The sequence below is a fragment of the Herpailurus yagouaroundi genome, unplaced genomic scaffold (assembly GCF_014898765.1).
Source record: "Herpailurus yagouaroundi ecotype Mexico unplaced genomic scaffold, PumYag 139, whole genome shotgun sequence".
NCBI lineage: Eukaryota > Metazoa > Chordata > Mammalia > Carnivora > Felidae > Herpailurus > Herpailurus yagouaroundi.
The window spans coordinates 76,587,330-76,604,127 of NW_024412394.1; the positions used below are offsets into that span (position 1 = coordinate 76,587,330).

The following is a 16,798-nucleotide window of genomic DNA, read 5'->3' on the forward strand; positions in this document are numbered from 1 at the left end:
ACAAAAAAAAAAAGGGGGTCAAGGTAGAAGAGAGACTATTCTTCTGAAAATTCCATGGTGCTATTTTAACTTCTGTATTTCATTATTTTAACACTGCTTTTTACATTAAGCACAACCTGAGTACACTTTTAAAAAGATCAAACTCATGAAAATATGTATTATGTATTATAAAATTCAGGGAAATTCCAGAGTTGGTTTACAAACTTGTTTTGGGGGGGGGGGGTATCTTGGTTTCAATTTTAAGTTTCACGTCAAAGATTTACCATCCCTCAAATTAGTATTGAACAGCATATGATGCCTTTTTGTAAAGGGTGCTAGGCAATATCCTATTTGAAATTATGGCTGTCTGCTCATGGCACAAATTTGTTAAAAATTTACCAAAGTGCCAGTAACAATTGTGTTGGCAGTATAAAAACAGTATTCGCTGCCTTTAAACCAAATTTACAAAATAAATGTTTGGCTCAGAAATTATAGTCTACGCTCTCAACATATTAGACTTGCCTGTACCTTCTAAATTTTAGCTATAAAACTGTTAGTACATTCAGGTGTGATAGAGAACCTAAGTATATAAAGAAAACTAGAAAATACAGGAACAACAAAGATCAAAACCAAGGCAAAGATCCACTGGTCCATGACAAATGTCCACGGTGGTGCCAGAAACAGACTCTAAAAGTGTGAAGTTAAAGTGCAGGGTATTCACTCTATTCACAATGGATAACCACTCTTTCCCCTCTAAACCTGAACATTTTCAGCACAGTTTCAGAATGGCATGAGTTACTTTTTGGGGGGGGGGGCGGGGGGGAGTGGTTTACAAAGGAGCACATCTGCCTGAACTAATCTGATGAAAAACCATAATCCATTTCTTCCCATTAGCTTTTGACTAAACACTGAAGCTAATTATGTCAGCTTTTTTGGGTTTTCACAGCAACATGGAATTTTAAAGAACACATTTAGTTCCACCACTTTATGCAAGACTGGGCAGTTTCAAAACATCTAACTGCTAAGATGTTAGCACCACACAGACACAGAAGGCTACATAAATTTTCCTTATAAGGCTAATTAAGACCTTTTGATTTAGAGAGACAGAGAACATGGATCTAATACGGGCAGATACGCATACTGTCCCGAATTCCCACTGCTTCTGCTCTAAATACACTTTTAATCGCTTTGGTCAGTACCAATCGCTTTTTAACTTCCATGCATCTTTAGTATTTGAAATAATTTCTTTGGACAACTGTGATCTGCACTAAGTGGCAGCTCATAGGAATTTAAAGGCGTGAAACATGTGAATTACACTGTTTTAAACCTAAGGGAAACGTAAACATACAGATTTGGGGTTAATTTACATACAGGTTTCATTTGGAGATTTTTAAGGAGGATGGGAGATGAAGAGGAGAGGGAGACTGGTGAGAAGTAGAGCTTTTTCCCCCATTTTCCTGCTTTGGTAGCCCTGGCAGGATTGAAGGGCTTCCCAGAGAAGGGAATCTGCACGACAGAAGTTGTCCAGGTGCATAAAATCCTTTCCCTCAAGTCTGGGGTTCTATGCGTAAGGAAGAGTCCCAAAGTAGAAACGCTGATGGGCTGTTGAAGGAAGCTACCTGCACAAAAGGAAGAAGGCACCCTCCTCGTGCCTAGGGTAAACTGAAAGGGATTCAAATCCACTTTAACTTGCTCAATTACAGCTTAACCAAATTCACCTGGTCTTATAGTTAAGGTCATAAATCCTGTGACAATCCAGCTGCCTCTGTTCTGTAGTCACTCACGCTAAATACCTCTTCACCAACTCGAACATTCTATTTATTCTCTGAAAGTGGGGGAATGAGGATGCTTCCTTTCCTGATTACCCACCCAATATCAAAACACAAAATTTATTTTCAGAGACTGTGAAATTTTTTAAATGATAACAATACTACTTCCCCTCATAATGCATTTTAGAATGATTTGGGATGAAATGCTTTTAATATGGTTCCTACAGCTCTTGGATTGTGTAAGAATCCAGGCGGGCAGTTTTACATAGGGGAGTAGCCATGGAAGGAAGCATGTCCACAAAGAGCCTGCTGACTGGTGACAGTGACGGGGCTTCAAGTCCTGACTTGGTCACTAACTGGTTCTGGGGCTTTTGGGCTTCTCAACTTTCATCTTTAAATTGACAGCCCTAAATGACTTTTAAGGTCCCCTTCAGCTTTAAGCCAGTGAAGTAACCATACGTTACAAGTACGAGAAAGAAATTATGAAAGACTTATCAAAGTCCATGTTTGTCCTGGATTAACTTTGTCATCTCTGTGCTACTGTGGAGGCAAACCTGTTGCATCACATAAAATGCTCTTTTTCTGGCTACATTAAAAATGCAAGAAGAGACAATAGGTTGGTTCTTTAAATGTTTCATTTTTTAAAGTGTAAACAACAGCATGTCCCCTGTTATAGGGAGTTCTCAAGTTTCACCTTTATAGTCTGTAACTATACACAGGATGCCACCTGGCAGAATAAGGCCACACCAGGGTGTGCTGGCTTGCTGTTAGAACTCTGTTATCCTGCGCGATTGATGCTTTGCATTTATTTCAAGCCATGTCCGAGCCTTATTTTGGGGCTGTTTGGGACCTTCGCTGTCAGTTCGCAGGGACGATTAACCGTGTAGTGGCCAGTGAAAGACGCCGTTTGCACACCACCTGCCCATGTATGTAATACGTACCTCTCGTGGCTTATGCTTACCAGAGCATGCAAGTTAAAAGCAACGGGATTCAACCTCATATCGTAACTGGCTACATGTACTACGATAGCGAAAAAAGGAAAACGAAAGAGCCTTTGACATTGCACCTGGTGGAAGCGAAAAACCTCTATGTCCCCTTACACGTTAATGTTACAGTCTTAAGAGTTTCAAAGGTTTGTCTTTTCTCCCAGAAAAACGCTGCCAGGCAGGAGGGGTTCCCAGTACGGTGCACTCACCTCTTTGATCTTTGCCCTCTTCTCGCGGATGGCTGCGTCGGCCGGCTCCCGGCCAACCGCCCCGATCGGGGGCACGAAGTCCACCGGGGGCAGCCTCCTGAACACCGCCTTGTCACGCAGCTGGTCCTGGGCCACCTTCTCCTTCTCCAGCAGGATGTCTCTTTGGATCTCCTCGGGCAGCTTCTGCAGGGTCTCCTTGGCTTCCCTGAGAGCCCGCTCGTGGTTTTCGCGGATCCTGGCCAAGTTGTCCTCCAGGGCGGCCGCCGGGTCCCCGGGCGCGCCCTCCTCGCCGCGCCTGGCTCGCCCATCTGCCGCGTCCTCGGCGCGCGCCCCAGGCCCGGACTTGTGGTCGGCGGCCGGCTGCAGGGCGGGGCTGGAGTGGAACAGGACCCCGCTGAGCAGCTTGGAGGAGTCGGGCAGGAAGAAGATCGCCCCGAAGCAGAGCGTGATGAAGGCGCTGAACACCAGCAGCAGCACGAACTTCTCCGTCAGGCGGAAGGCGGCGGGGCCGGATGCCTTCCTGCCGCCGCTGCCGCCGCCGCCGAGCCCCCCGCCCAGGCCGCCGCCCAGGCCGCCGCCCGCCGGGCTGCTGAAGAGCGGCAACAGGCCCCCCACCGGCATCCCTCCAGCCGCCGCGGCCGCCGGGGTGCCCGCTGTCCAGTGGCCCTGCGCCGCGCCGCTCAGCAGCCAAACTTCGCCGCCGCCCGGCGTCAGCGGCTGCGGGGCTGGGTCCTGCGCATCCAGGCCGCCCGAGCCCCTGGGCTGGGCTGCAGGTATGCGCCGGGGAAACAACTCTTCCGTGGGTCTTCTCCCAGGGGCAGCTCCTTTGGCAAACAAGCACGCGCGACAGACCGCTGGCTGCAGCCCCTGCGGGGAGAGAAACAGTAAAATGTGGTAATTACGATGATGGTGATAAAGTTTCCAGAGGGTCTCCGCCCTCCGACGGCCGTGCGAGCCGCCGGGACAGCTCCCCCAGCGCGGAGTGGGGAGTCCGGCTCCGGGCACCGCCCTCAGAGCTCCCTCTTTGGACTTGGGGGGAAGTTTTCGGGTCCCGGGGGGCGGGGTGTCCTGCGCACACCTGGAGCAGGGCCGCGTGCGGGCACCTCCTGGAGAGGGCAGCGCGCCTCTGGGCAGGAGGGACGCAGCGCGGGTCCGGGGGCTCGTCAACTTCGCCAGCTCCCCATCTCGGAGCTGGGACGAGCTGCCTCTGCTTCCCCGGCGGCGGCTGAGCGCGCAGCCCGGCCACCCCGCAGCCCCGGTCGCGCGGCTCGGCAGGGCTAGCGCGCCGACCCGCGGGCGAGTAGGAGCGAGCAGGGTTGCACGACGCCCTCCACCGCGGCCCCGCGAGCACTAATACCACTGCCGGTCTCCGAGCTTTCGGAAACGAGGGCGGTGACGCGTCCGGAGAGTGATGGCGCGGCCGGGCCAATCACGCACCGCTCAGGGTCCCGCGGGGGCGGGGCCGAGGCGGGGAGGGGGCCGCGCGGGGCGGGGAGTTTACGGGAAGCACAGCCTCGCGGGGGCCCGGCCGGGGGTGGGGAGGTCGCGGGTCTGGGAGGCGCGAGGCTGGCGGGAGTTGCGGCTGGCTGGCCGTCCAGACCCGCGCCGGAGGCCCGGGGCGCAGGGAAGCGGGTGGGGAGAGAGGGGTTTCGGGGTCGGGGAGTGTATCCCGCGCGGTCCTCGGGCCCGGGTCGCAGGGGCTCCTTGGCCTCGAGTGGCCGGGGAGACGCCCGGACTGACGCAGGACCTCCCTGCCGGCCCTCGGACCCGGCCCCCCGGGCCACGCCAGGCCCGCTCCGAAGGGTCCCGGGAAGGCCACGTCTCGCGGAGAATCGTCCGACGCCGGGTTGTTCAGAACGTGTCTTTTCTCCAGTTCCCTCTTTTTACCCAAGGCGGGGATTCCCCCGGTGCCCGGTGGCAGTCAAACCAAAAGTCCCTCGCCGAGGAGCTGTGATCCGAGAGCATTCGAGCTCTGTGGTCCAACATCCTTTAGCGTCCTAAGAGACTCATCGTTTTGTGGTTGCTCAGGATGCTTCGTCTGCATCCTTCCCCCTCCCACTTAAAGAAAAAAAGTTGTGTACCTCCTCCACCCACTCCCACTTTCAAAATTCATTTACCTCATAGAAGTTAGTCAAATTTTCCATTTAAAGAAGACAGTTTTATGCCATAGCTTCAAGTAATAAATTTCAACACTCTGTTGAAATTAAGTCTTGGCTGTGACTACTTCCAGGGAAGTAAGGACTTGGTCCAATAGAGATGGTTTTCAAGACAGCGTTATTTTCCAAAATGTGTTTGTAATTTCCCCGTTACTCTGCAAACGAAGGGTTATCAGAGAGGAAAAAGTTGACTACTGACTTCTCATTTCTGAAAGCTAGTCTGAAGCAGCCTTATCCTATGCCTCCCCCCTTTCTGGAAGCGTGACTAGCTCTGTTTCTGCTTGCCTAAAAACAAAGGAAACAGCTGGCAATTTACAGGAAGGTGCCCACAGTACCGTTGTTTCAGGTGTTAGACTGCATAGGAAAATATAAAAAGTCTCATTACAGTTTTCATCTAACTGTTCATTTTAACCATCACTATTTGTTGTGTCTTTATTTTGAGTAAAATGAGTGACACGCCCACTGTTTCTGTTGATGGGAGATTGTTGTTTGATAAAACCGACCTATGGCTTTAGTTATTCTGATAACTGCTGTGAAATTCTACGCCCAGAAGAGTGCAGCATATCCAAGCAGGGTAACAAAGTTTAGAAGGACTGAAAAGAAAACAACGATGTTTTAAAAATTAAATGATGGAATAGTAATTTTTGTTTCAAACTACATTTGCTAGTTGTGGATAGGCTGAAGAGTTGGAATCAGTGTGAAATAATATTGCTTATTTTCAACAGCTTTAAAGTTCAGTACCTCATGGATAGATAGATAATAATTAGGGTTAGTACCCTAAACGCCAATCCCTTTGTGATCATCTTTTCCGGAATGACTTATTATTTTAATTATTATGTTTTAGGAATGGAATTATTTCTTATAGCCACAAAAATATTTAGAAACTTTAATTTAAAATTAGTATTATTAAATATTCCAGAAAGGTAATAAACACTACTTTTCAGTGTATGTTTAAAGTAAATGGTACTGGAAGGGGGTTACAGACTTAATTCTACTTTTGGCGTTCTTCAATTTCAACACCAAACAATTTGGGCAACTAACCCATTGAAATTGTGGAACTATTCAAAATTTAGCATATGGTCTTAAAGATTATTTTTTTCCTAAAAATTTTAAATTTGATTTATCTATATTGTGTTTGAAGTGACTGCTCTGTTTATTTCTGTTTCCCTTTATGAAGGTTACTTTAAGATTACTTTATTAATACCTGTATTTCTTATAAAACAGAGATTTATTATGAGTGAAGCCTGGCTTTAATGATTTGTTAAATAAGAAAATAGCGTAAGTGGTTGATTATAGGATATGTTTTAAATGGGGCCAGTCTGTGTTAGGTAGGATGAGAAATATGTGGGAGTGCTCATATTTGGGCTACAGCAGGTTAAAAAAAAAATCAGACAGTATTTAAAGAGACATACCAATTTAAAGAGAAACTAACCTAGTAAAACCCTTTAAAATAGCCACACAAAGTCCTGTGTATTCATGGTAAAGGAGGAATGCAGGATGGTCAATAAATTAGAAATTGCATTTTGTTGAAGCAAAATCTGACACTTTGCTCTGATTTCAATACCATAAACACTTCTCATTGTACAGGTGGAAAACAATGGATAAGGCAAAAAGTAAAAATACAGGTTATGGTTCTGGTCCCCAGATAATATAACCTTGACTGTGTCCAATAAATCCATACTCGCCCACCTCATCTACCTGAAGATATGTCATGATCTTTGTGAATACAATGATTGTGATAAAGTTGCTGTTTTTTGTTGTTGTTGTTATGAGTAGTCTAATGGGAACTTAGCAACCTTAGTGATTCTGTGTGGTTTTTCTGTTTAAATTCTTGCTGTGTTTTCCAATTTGATGAGCTAGTACTGAAGTATGTGTCCCTTGTACTTTTTTCAGGTTTGCCTGCAAACCTAATTCTTACTCTTTCCTTTTTCAATGCTTATATCTCTGTATCTTTTTTTTTGTAAATTGTAAATTTTTGTGTGTCAAGATAAAATCTTTACAATCAATTAATTTTTTAAAACCTGGTTTTGGATAGAGATATCCCCCCAAGGCGCAAAGAAATCCCCAATTTATTTGGCTGCTTGGATTTGTCTGTTTTTAAAATAATATTTAACAAGGGGTACATTTAACTCTTATATTAACGTGCCTAAAATTATATGTAGTAATAATTATAAACAGGGCTATAGGGGGGAAAAGTGATAATATTTTTATTAAAACTGTGGTGAATGAATATTTTTTTAAAGTTTCAAATCCCAGAAAATTAAAGTGCAAAAGTATTTCTTAGTAGGGAGTTTCCAGAAGGTACTATGTAGAAGTTTATGGAAGAATCCTTTTGAAATGTTTTCTTTGATTTAAAAATAAAAAGTAATATGACAAAAGAAACGCACTTCATATATACGGGTAGCATTTAACTACTGAAATTGTCCAACGTGTTAGATTTCTGATACAATCTTATTGTTGCTGATTTTCTAATTATCTTCAAATTTCATGTCACAATAGGTTTTGGCCTTTATTTCTAAAAAAACAAAATGTAACATGTAAAAAAAATAGTTCATTGTTAATATTAATCTTTAATTTTCAATACTTCATTGGGCAGCTCTGAATTTTACATGAAGTTTATTAAGATAGGAACTAACCAAAGTTTTAAAGTAAAGTGTCAGTAACATTTGTGGTCATGTGAAGGGCTACAGTTATACCCTGGTTCTTTTTCTCCCACTCCTCAATTTACTTTGGAGTATAATAGATTATTATTACATAGTAGATTATATATTATATCTGTATAATAGATTATTTTTATAGGACTCCGATCACCTTTGTGTATGTGTGGGAGGGGGCAGTAAGAGGCTAAATCAATGAGACCCCTCTGTCCCTGCATGTTCCTGTTGAAACATCTGTTTTTGTTTTGAACACTCATTTCATAAATATTAGCAGTCCCCAACTTAAAAACATTGTGTTCCACCAAGTACTTGTGCATTAGCTCTTTGGAACTTTCAAAGCGCTTCTCTCCATAGAAACAAAGTTGTAAACGGTGCTTTGGGTTGCTAGTCTACTCTACAAAGATCTAAGACCCTAGGGAAGAATAAAATGTTGGAAAAGTCCTGTGGCAATGCTAGTAATCAAAGCAGCATTAAATTAGAAAGTGTTTTATTTATCTTGAATGTTGGAGCCTGAGGACAAACATTTATTTGGAAGAAAAGGAGATAGAATGGTTATTTCAGAAAGATTCTAAGCCTACTTTCAAGGTCACAAAGGTTGATGGAAGATCTTAAGTAGAGTTTTCCTTCATTACATACATATAGCTTTCTTTTGGTTTCAAGTGTATCACTAGAATTACCTTTATGATGTTTTTGTTTTTGTTTTGTTTTGACCTGATTAACAAAAGGACTGAAAGAGATAAGTACAGGGAGAAATTTTTCTGAGTTAAGTTGGCAAAAGTTTGAATGAGAGAATAATTTATTATACAGGACATGCATGTCCTTGGTTGTATGACCATGGGTGATAAGTTACCTATCTCCTACATCTCTCATTCTTCATCTGTAACATTGCTGTGGCTCTTAGATTAAATGGTATAACTAATGTGTCTGGCACAATAGGTATTTGAGAAATTTAATTCAATTTTTCTCCTTCCCTAAAAAGGGAATTAATGTTCAAGATAGTCAAAGAACAGTGTCTAGAGGATTCTTAAAAGGAAGAAACCAGAAAAGCATGGCAAGCAAGAAATTTAGGATTATGTGGTTCTTCACATGGTTGTCACTTTTTAACTTCCGTCTTCTATTTAAATAATACCCATTAGAGGAATTGGGGGAACAGTCTCAGGTTTGGTAGGCAGCGGGTCCTACAATGTGTCTCCACTCTCTATATAAATAGGACCAAAAAGTTTCCAACTAACCAACTTTATAGTTCTTTAAAGCCTTTAGAAAATGTGAATGATGGCAAAGTCTCCAAGTGAGGAGAATATTACTGCTTAGTGCTCAAAGAATCAGGAAACCAAAGATTCAGGGCAAAAAGGCTATGCAGAGAAGGCCAACAATAACCCTTAGAAGTCCTTGTATATAAAATGTTTGAATTTTATGACTTGAAGAGCATATACTATTTCAACTGAGTGAAATGAAAGGAAAAAGTTTCTTTCTATGGATAGAGAAAATACAAAATGTTTCCTTAGTTTTGAATTCATTAGGTACATTTTTAAAAGGAGTCACTTTTTCTTCAAAAATTTTTTCCTCTTCATTCTCTGTCCCATAAAAGATCATACACTTTTCCAGAAAAGCCAAATAAACTTAGAAAAGTTATAATACATTATTCTGCCCAATTGAAATTTTTTTTCATGAAATTAAATGAAATGAAACCACATGTGCTTGTTCCTGTTTTGGAGAAATGATCTACAACTATGACACGACAGCACTTTGCTTCCCAATTTCCTTGCAAAATAATTGTGCTGTTTGCACTATGTGTTCAGTTTTTCATTTTGTCTTTCAAGGCAGAATTTTGTCTTAGCCCTGGGTTTCTGTAAACAGATAGGAATTCACTTACAGTTCTTTGTCCACTGAACTTATTTTTCAAGTTCACTTGAAGCATTCTTCTGCAATTAATAGATTCTTGAGGGGCTAAGGTAAAAGCAGATCTTTGTTGCAGATTGTATCTGAACAAATTGCTTCTACTGAAAGCACAACAGGTAGTCTATTTGTTTAGCACAATTAATGCTGGTCCTGCCTGTGGGAATGAGAGGGACATATTGAAATTAACATAGGAAAAATGAAGGGAAGAATTCCAAATCAGTGACCCATATATCTGTTAGACTTAATGGTCTGGAACTGGCAGATAGGGTTTCTACAAATTACTAAACTTAAAATGTGTTGAGTTTGAGATACTTAATCTGGCTCTTAGATTATAGTTATTGAACATCCACTGAGATTGTTAGGTTTTCCAGTTTCTCTCAAATATTAAATGTGTATAATGAATTCCACTATTATGATGCTATTGTCGCTTGAACAGTAATGAACAAGAAATTAAAATATCAAGTGCCTAAACTTGCCATCCATTCTTTTTTTTTTCAGTTTCAACAAATATCAATTTATAGGTAATCTGTTTCATTTAGAACTCCATCTAATGCCCTCCCCAACTCCACTTCAAATATTTCAAAGCAAACTATAGTTGACAATTTCACTCATATTTCTTAAAAACTTAACCATTATCATCAAATCAAAGATCAATTCGTTAAAATAAACAATCTAGTTGGTTCACTTTAAATTGAGATCCTCAGTAAGATCTATATATTACAAGTGGTTGCTCTTTTTCTTAATTTTTTAAATGTTTATTTATTTAAAAAATTTTAATGTTGATTTATTTTGAGAGAGAAAGAGACAGAGACAGAGCATGACCAGTAGAGTGGCAGAGAGAGGGAGACACAGAATCTGAAGAAGGCTCAGGCTCCAACAGCACAGAGCCTTATTATGCCGGGCTCAAACTCATGAAACATGAGATCACGACCTGAGCCAAAGTGGGAAGCGTAACCGACCAAACCACCGACGCATCCCTTTTTTAAAATTTCTTTAAACATACCTTATTTTGAAAGCAGAACGTGCACTTTTCTGATGGATTGAATGTGTAGTGTTGTATTTTCCTGAGAAATCAGAGAGTTAGGGTTTCCATCGAGTGAGATGCGGAAGACTGCAGGAATTGGGTGGGGGGGGCATGGGGGGGCATCCCTGCTAAATTAAAAATAGTCTAGCATGGTAACATATTTAAAGTGTGGCACACGGTGGGGCGCCTGGGTGGCTCAGTCGGTTAAGCATCTGACTTTGGCTCAGGTCATGATCTCATGGTTGGTGGGTCTGAGCCCCACATCAAGCTCAGTGCTGATAGCTCAGAGCCTGGAGGCTGCCTAGGATTCTGTGTCTTCCTCTCTCTCTCCCACTCTCCCACTTGCACTCTGTCTCTCTCTCTCTCAAAAACAAATAAACATAAAAAAATGTTTTCTTACATGAAAAAATAAAGTGTGGCACATGGAATTAAGCAATTATGAAGGGTTATCAATTTCTAAAAATATCAAGGACTAGCATATGGGAATAAATAGCTGAGGTAAAGTAGAGAGTAAGAGGATTTTGGACACAACAACCACATTTATCATGAACACAAATTAACCTTACTAAGGCCTATCACTTTGTTCCACTCCTCAACTGATTTTTCACAAAAAATTACTGGTATGCAGACAAGTGACTCAAGCACACCTACCTCACAAATACTCAAATTCATGCCTCTGCAAAATTAGATGCCTTCAGGATCTCCCCCAAAAGTTCTATATCCAGCGATGAACAGCCATGTGGTGTTGAGTGTCATGGGTACCATATTCCTCTTGCTTGAAATACCCCTAATATTCCTTCAAAAATCAAACCACTTATCCCATGAAGTTTTACTGGAAAAAAATTCCTGTACTATTCCTTCTGTTACTGTTCTTAGCACACTACAATTTACTTCTGAATGGTTTGCTTGCCAAATAGTTGTAAAGAATATTGGGTTTAAGAAAAAGCCTCAAATTAATACAGCTTTTATTGCATCTTTAACATATCACAAATAAGTCTGAAAAATCATCTGGACAACTCAGATCTTATTCATCAGCATTTTGGACTGTTCCTTTTTTTAGAAACAGAGACACCATCCCAAAATTTTCTGATATCCTTGCTTGTAACTGTTGTGGTTTGCTGTGTCAAAGCAGCTGAGTTTGATACAAGTTTGATGTCATTTCCTTCAAGAATTAACTCATCTTTCTGGGCCTCAGATACTGAATAAGCAACACCTGGCCTCATCCGAACCCTGCTGATATATTTTTCATCCCAGGAAATTTCGAATTTCAACGAGAACCATTCTCCTGAATTACAACGTTGATGGGGAAGTGAGCATACACAGACTTCATCTTGTAGTGAAGCCCAGTTTAACACCCTTGATCATGTTCTGTGCATGACTACGGATAGTGCAAACAGTAGCCAGTTCTTTCCTATTTCCCCACCTTTTGTCAACTTGGAGCCTCTTCTTTTTCTTTCTAAGGAGACTGAGTTCTACATTGATGTAGTTGACATCCCTTAGCAGGTTTCCTCTGGGGCCTTCACAATAACAGTGTGTCCCTTCAGCACGATGTCAACATTCTGAATATCAACAGTCTGATTGCTGAGAATGTTCTTCATTCTTGCAGTAGACGGGGCAGAGGGCCCATTTTATATTCTTAATATCGAAAACCACATATATCTCTATCAAAAAATTAATTGCGGGGCGCCTGGGTGGCTTAGTTGGTTAAATGCCCAACTCTCGATTTCAGCTCAAGTCATGATCTCATTGTTCATGAGTTTGAGCCCCTCATCAGGCTCTGTGCTGACATTGCAGAGCCTGCTTGGGATTCTCTCTCTCCCTCTCTCTCTGCCCCTTCCCTGCTCATGCTTGTGCTCTGTCTGTCTCTCTCTCAAAAATAAATAAGTTAAAAAAATTAATTTCAATATTCCTAAAAGTAGGTAGCCATTAGGGGCGCCTGTGTGATTCAGTCAGTTAAGCATCTGACTCTTGATTTCGGCTCAGGTCCTGATCTCACAGTAGTGAGACTGAGCCCCGAGTCAGGCTCCACGTTGGTTGTGGTGCCTTCTTAAGATTCTCTCTCTCTGTCTTTCTTTTTCACCCCCCACTCTTCCAGTGCCCCTCCCCTGCTCATATTCTCTCTACCTCTCCTTCTTAAAAAAAAAAAAAAAAAGTAGCCATTATAAGGAATTCAGTTTTCTCAAGTAAATTTCTTTTATTCCATAGGTGTTTATAGGGTAGAATAAATTACTGAAAGAAGAAAGTTAGGAAAGGTAAATTTGTGAAACTTCAATTAACTAATAGGCTATATATAATGTTCCATTAAGTACATTTTATTAAGTGTATGTAGCATCATCATTTCCCTCTCCTTGCAAAAGTATTTTGAATTCACATACCTGGCTAGTGGGAAAGTAAAATGGTGCAGTTGCTTTGGAAAGTAGTCTGACAGTTTTTTAAAAGGGTAAATATAGAGTTACCAAATGAACCAGCAATTCTAGCACTAAAGTCTATACCCAAGAGAAATGAAAGTATCTGTGTACATAAAAGTCTGTCCATAACTGTTCATAACAGCACTATTCATAACACACAGCAGCATTACATTATTTATAATAGCCAAAGGTATAAACAATATAAATGTCCATAAATTGATAGAATACAGTGTATCTATCTATACAATGAAATATGATTTAGCAATAAAAAGGAATGAAGTACTGACATATACTACAACATGGATGAAACCTGAAAACTTTATGCTAAGTTAAAGATTGCATTCACAAAAGACCACATATGGTATGGTTGCGTTTACAGAAATGTCTAGAACATGTAAATCTATAGGGACAGAAAGTAAATTGGTGATTGTCTTGAACTGGGATCCTGGAGGAATGGAAGGTCACCACTAAAGGGTATTAGATTTCTTTTGGGGAGTAATAAAAGGGTTCTAAAGTCAATTGTCATGACAGTTGCTTGACTCTGAATATGTTAAAAAATATTGAATTGGGGCACCTGGGTGGTTCAGTTGGTTAAGCGTCCAAGTCTTGATTTTGGCTCAGGTGATGATCTTACAGTAGTGAGATCAAGCCCCAAGGAGAGCTGCATGCTGGCCATGGAGGCTGATTAGGATTCTCTCACCCTCTCCCTCTGCCCCTCCCCAGCTCATGCTCCCTCTCTCTCTCTGTCTCAAAAAATTTTGGATTGTACACTCTAAATGGGTGATTTTTGTGATATATGAATTATATGTGAATAAAGCTATTACAAAAAGAATGTATTCCTTTCAGAACTAGCTTATAAAAAAATATTTCTCAAGAACCATGAAATACCTTAAGCAAAAAATAAAAATAAAAACAGCAAGATGAAGTGACATGGTACTAAATAGTATTATTAAATATTTAAGTTTGAAAAGTAGTAAGTAGAGAATATAATGTCAAGAAACATTTTCAAGTCCACAGAGGAAAATACTACAATTTCTCAGCTTGAGAAATACATATTTTTATTGAGTAGTCAAACCAAGGGAATGTTTTTGAGTTATGAATCACCTGTATACACTCTTTCCTATTAAGTAAAACATAGACAAGTAATATCATTCATATTTTGACATATGGAAAATTACTATTAAGTTAAATGTACCTCACAGCACTGTAGTGACCAAAACGTTCCTGGGAGAAGTTAACTTGCTCCAAGTAGACAGCTTAAACTAGGCAAAATGATGCAGGGGCAGAGGATTTGGATTAAGAATCGGAAGACCTATTTTTAAAACTAGCTCTGATTTCTGTGGATTATTTAAACACTTAGCCTCAATTTCTTCTGTTAAATCATGGCGACTCCTAATTGAAAGAGTTGTTGTGAGGATCAAGTTATATATCATATGCATATAAGAGAATACTCTACCACTGTAAGGTATAACAACTATTAATAATCAATAATATTAATTATGTCATATTATTTAAATGTTAGTTATGATTAATCCAATATTACATTATATTACATTAATTAAATTCAATACAAGATTAAGTACAGTCATTAAAATAAGTATTAATATAGTATTATTTATTAATATTAGTTTATTATTATTAAGCACTTGGGGAACCTGGTATCAGAATTCCAATACAGTAATCACCAGGAAGACCAAAGAGATAGAATTTGTATCTGTCTATTCTATCATCCACCTACCTATCATCTCCAATATCTTTAACTGAAAAAGTTGAAATATTTTGAAGAATTGACTATTCTATTTTGCAAAGAAATTATGGGTATTTAATAGGACATATTATCAAGTTTATAGCAGAATCCATGTATGACTCTTCCATGTTCACTTAATCCTACCAAAATAAAAACCATTATGCTCCACACCTTCAAGAAATAATAAAAAGCAGGACATAGTAAGAAATTTTCTGTTTTTCCGCTTTCTTACAGTATTCATACTCCCATTAAACTTACATTTTTCCCTCTTAAATTGATTTTTGCTTTTTGTATTTTTATAATTTTACATTCTTAGCACAAATATAATACATGCTACAGAAAATATAGAAGATATGGACCAACAAAAAAAAAGAAAACTGAAAATTCTTCCAATAACAGCGTGTTTGTACCTATCTCATACAGCAGCATAGTTGTGCTCTCTTTCATATGTTCAAATAAACATTTTTTTTTTCTGGTTTTCCTCCCTTCTCTGTCTTGCCTTTAAAAACTTTATTTGTAGTGTAGTGAGTAATATCTCTCTTTCCTACTTGACCTTGAAGGCAGATGTGTAATGCTTTTGTTAAACCTCTAAATTTTCTCATTTAAAAACATGGAAACAAATGAAAAATGGAAGAGGTTTTATCATTGATTTTCTCTTTCTAATCACTATCATTTTCTGTTTATGTGGAACACCTGTTTCTCTACTTTCTTTTGATACCAAATCATTAAAATGTAATAATTTTATTTTAGTACAGAGACATGTTTTTGTAAAAATTTGAAAAAAAAAGAAAAAATATTAAGGAAAATAAGAAATCATTCTTCCTTCCTCATAGACAAATTTAATATATTCTGTATCTTTCCTTGTCATTAAAAAACACACACATAAAGGCACAAATTTTTTTTTTCAACGTTTATTTATTTTTGGGACAGAGAGAGACAGAGCATGAACAGGGGAGGGGCAGAGAGAGAGGGAGACACAGAATCTGAAACAGGCTCCAGGCTCTGAGCCATCAGCCCAGAGCCCAACGCGGGGCTCGAACCCACGGACCGCAAGATCGTGACCTGGCTGAAGTCGGACGCTTAACCGACTGCGCCACCCAGGCGCCCCGAGGCACAAATTTTTAAACACCTAGATGTAGGGGCGCCTGGGTGGCTTGGTCGGTTAAGCGGCTCAGGTCATAATCTTGCAGTGCTGAGTTCCAGCCCCTCGTTGGGCTCTGTGCTGACAGCTTAGAGCCTGGAGCCTGCTTCGGATTCTGTCTCCCTCGCTCTCTGCCCCTCCCCCACTTGCGTTCTGTCTCTGTCTCTGTCTCTCTCAAAAATAACCATAAAAAATGTAAACACGTAAATGTAAAACAGGTGCAATTTCTTTTTCAAGCTACAGAAATCTGGCATGTAGAGAGAATTATCTGCACTAATCGAAGAGGACTTTTCTTAGCTGAGGTCTGTTCTGCCATGCCGCTTCTGCTTTTTTTTAAATTTTTTTTTAGTAGATTCAAATGATCCAAACCCTGTTTGGTTGACTAAAAGATGTAGCTACTTTTCAGTTTTGGTTATGATTTGCTTTCCTCTTTGTTTGAAAGTTTTTAGTTCAATTCAAAATAGGTTGTTGTTATTTGGCTGTTGTTGTTTTGCTTTGCTTTACCCCTCACAGGCTATATCCAGTTGAAAGAAACTGGCTCATTGGTTCTTCCCACCTCTCAAAATAGACTTTGCCGTTGTTCATTTCTCCCTTCAGTGTTACCGAGCTTTCTAGAAAATAAAGATTTAATTCTGGGCACTGCTCTACAACAGCTTTTCAAGACATTTTCGTGACCAATCTTTAAGTAAAAACAGAGTCCTTAGTCATTTCATAAGTTTGAACATTACCTGTAACAAAACAAGGGACTTGGAAACTTGAAATGCAAATGTAAAATTGCAACAGTTTTCAGATCTAGTTCAGGAGAAACTGAAAAGAGAAACAA

At 40.5% G+C, this 16,798-nt stretch overlaps 2 protein-coding genes and 1 pseudogene across 2 annotated transcripts in view; all 3 read right to left on the reverse strand.

The window, feature by feature from the left end:
- MAN1A1 (mannosidase alpha class 1A member 1) overlaps positions 1-3,670 on the reverse strand; it is a 173,508-nt gene extending 169,838 nt beyond the window's left edge. The window contains exon 1 of the mRNA XM_040474511.1: positions 2,944-3,670. Coding sequence (XP_040330445.1) covers positions 2,944-3,564 — 621 coding nt within the window. The 5' untranslated portion in view covers positions 3,565-3,670. The remainder of the gene's footprint in view (positions 1-2,943) is intronic.
- Positions 3,671-3,694: 24 nt separating this feature from the next.
- LOC121030093 (formin-like protein 18) lies at positions 3,695-4,987 on the reverse strand. Its single transcript, XM_040474624.1, has 3 exons — positions 4,871-4,987; positions 4,022-4,820; positions 3,695-3,810 (listed from the first exon to the last, which is right to left on the reverse strand). Exons 1-2 carry the CDS (start codon positions 4,985-4,987, stop codon positions 4,221-4,223), a joined length of 717 nt encoding a protein of 238 aa, XP_040330558.1. The 3' UTR covers positions 3,695-3,810; positions 4,022-4,220.
- A 6,716-nt stretch (positions 4,988-11,703) lies between these two features.
- LOC121029201 (60S ribosomal protein L9-like) lies at positions 11,704-12,365 on the reverse strand (annotated as a pseudogene).
- Between the last annotated feature and the right edge of the window lie 4,433 nt (positions 12,366-16,798).

Coding starts and splice junctions, on each gene's coding strand:
- LOC121030093 (XM_040474624.1), bottom strand. CDS start 4,987: ATGCAGACGAAGCATCCTGAGCAACCACAAAACGATGAGTCTCTTAGG. Junction 4,821..4,870: donor TCCTCGGCGAGGGACTTTTG/GTTTGACTGCCA, acceptor GGGTAAAAAGAG/GGAACTGGAGAAAAGACACG.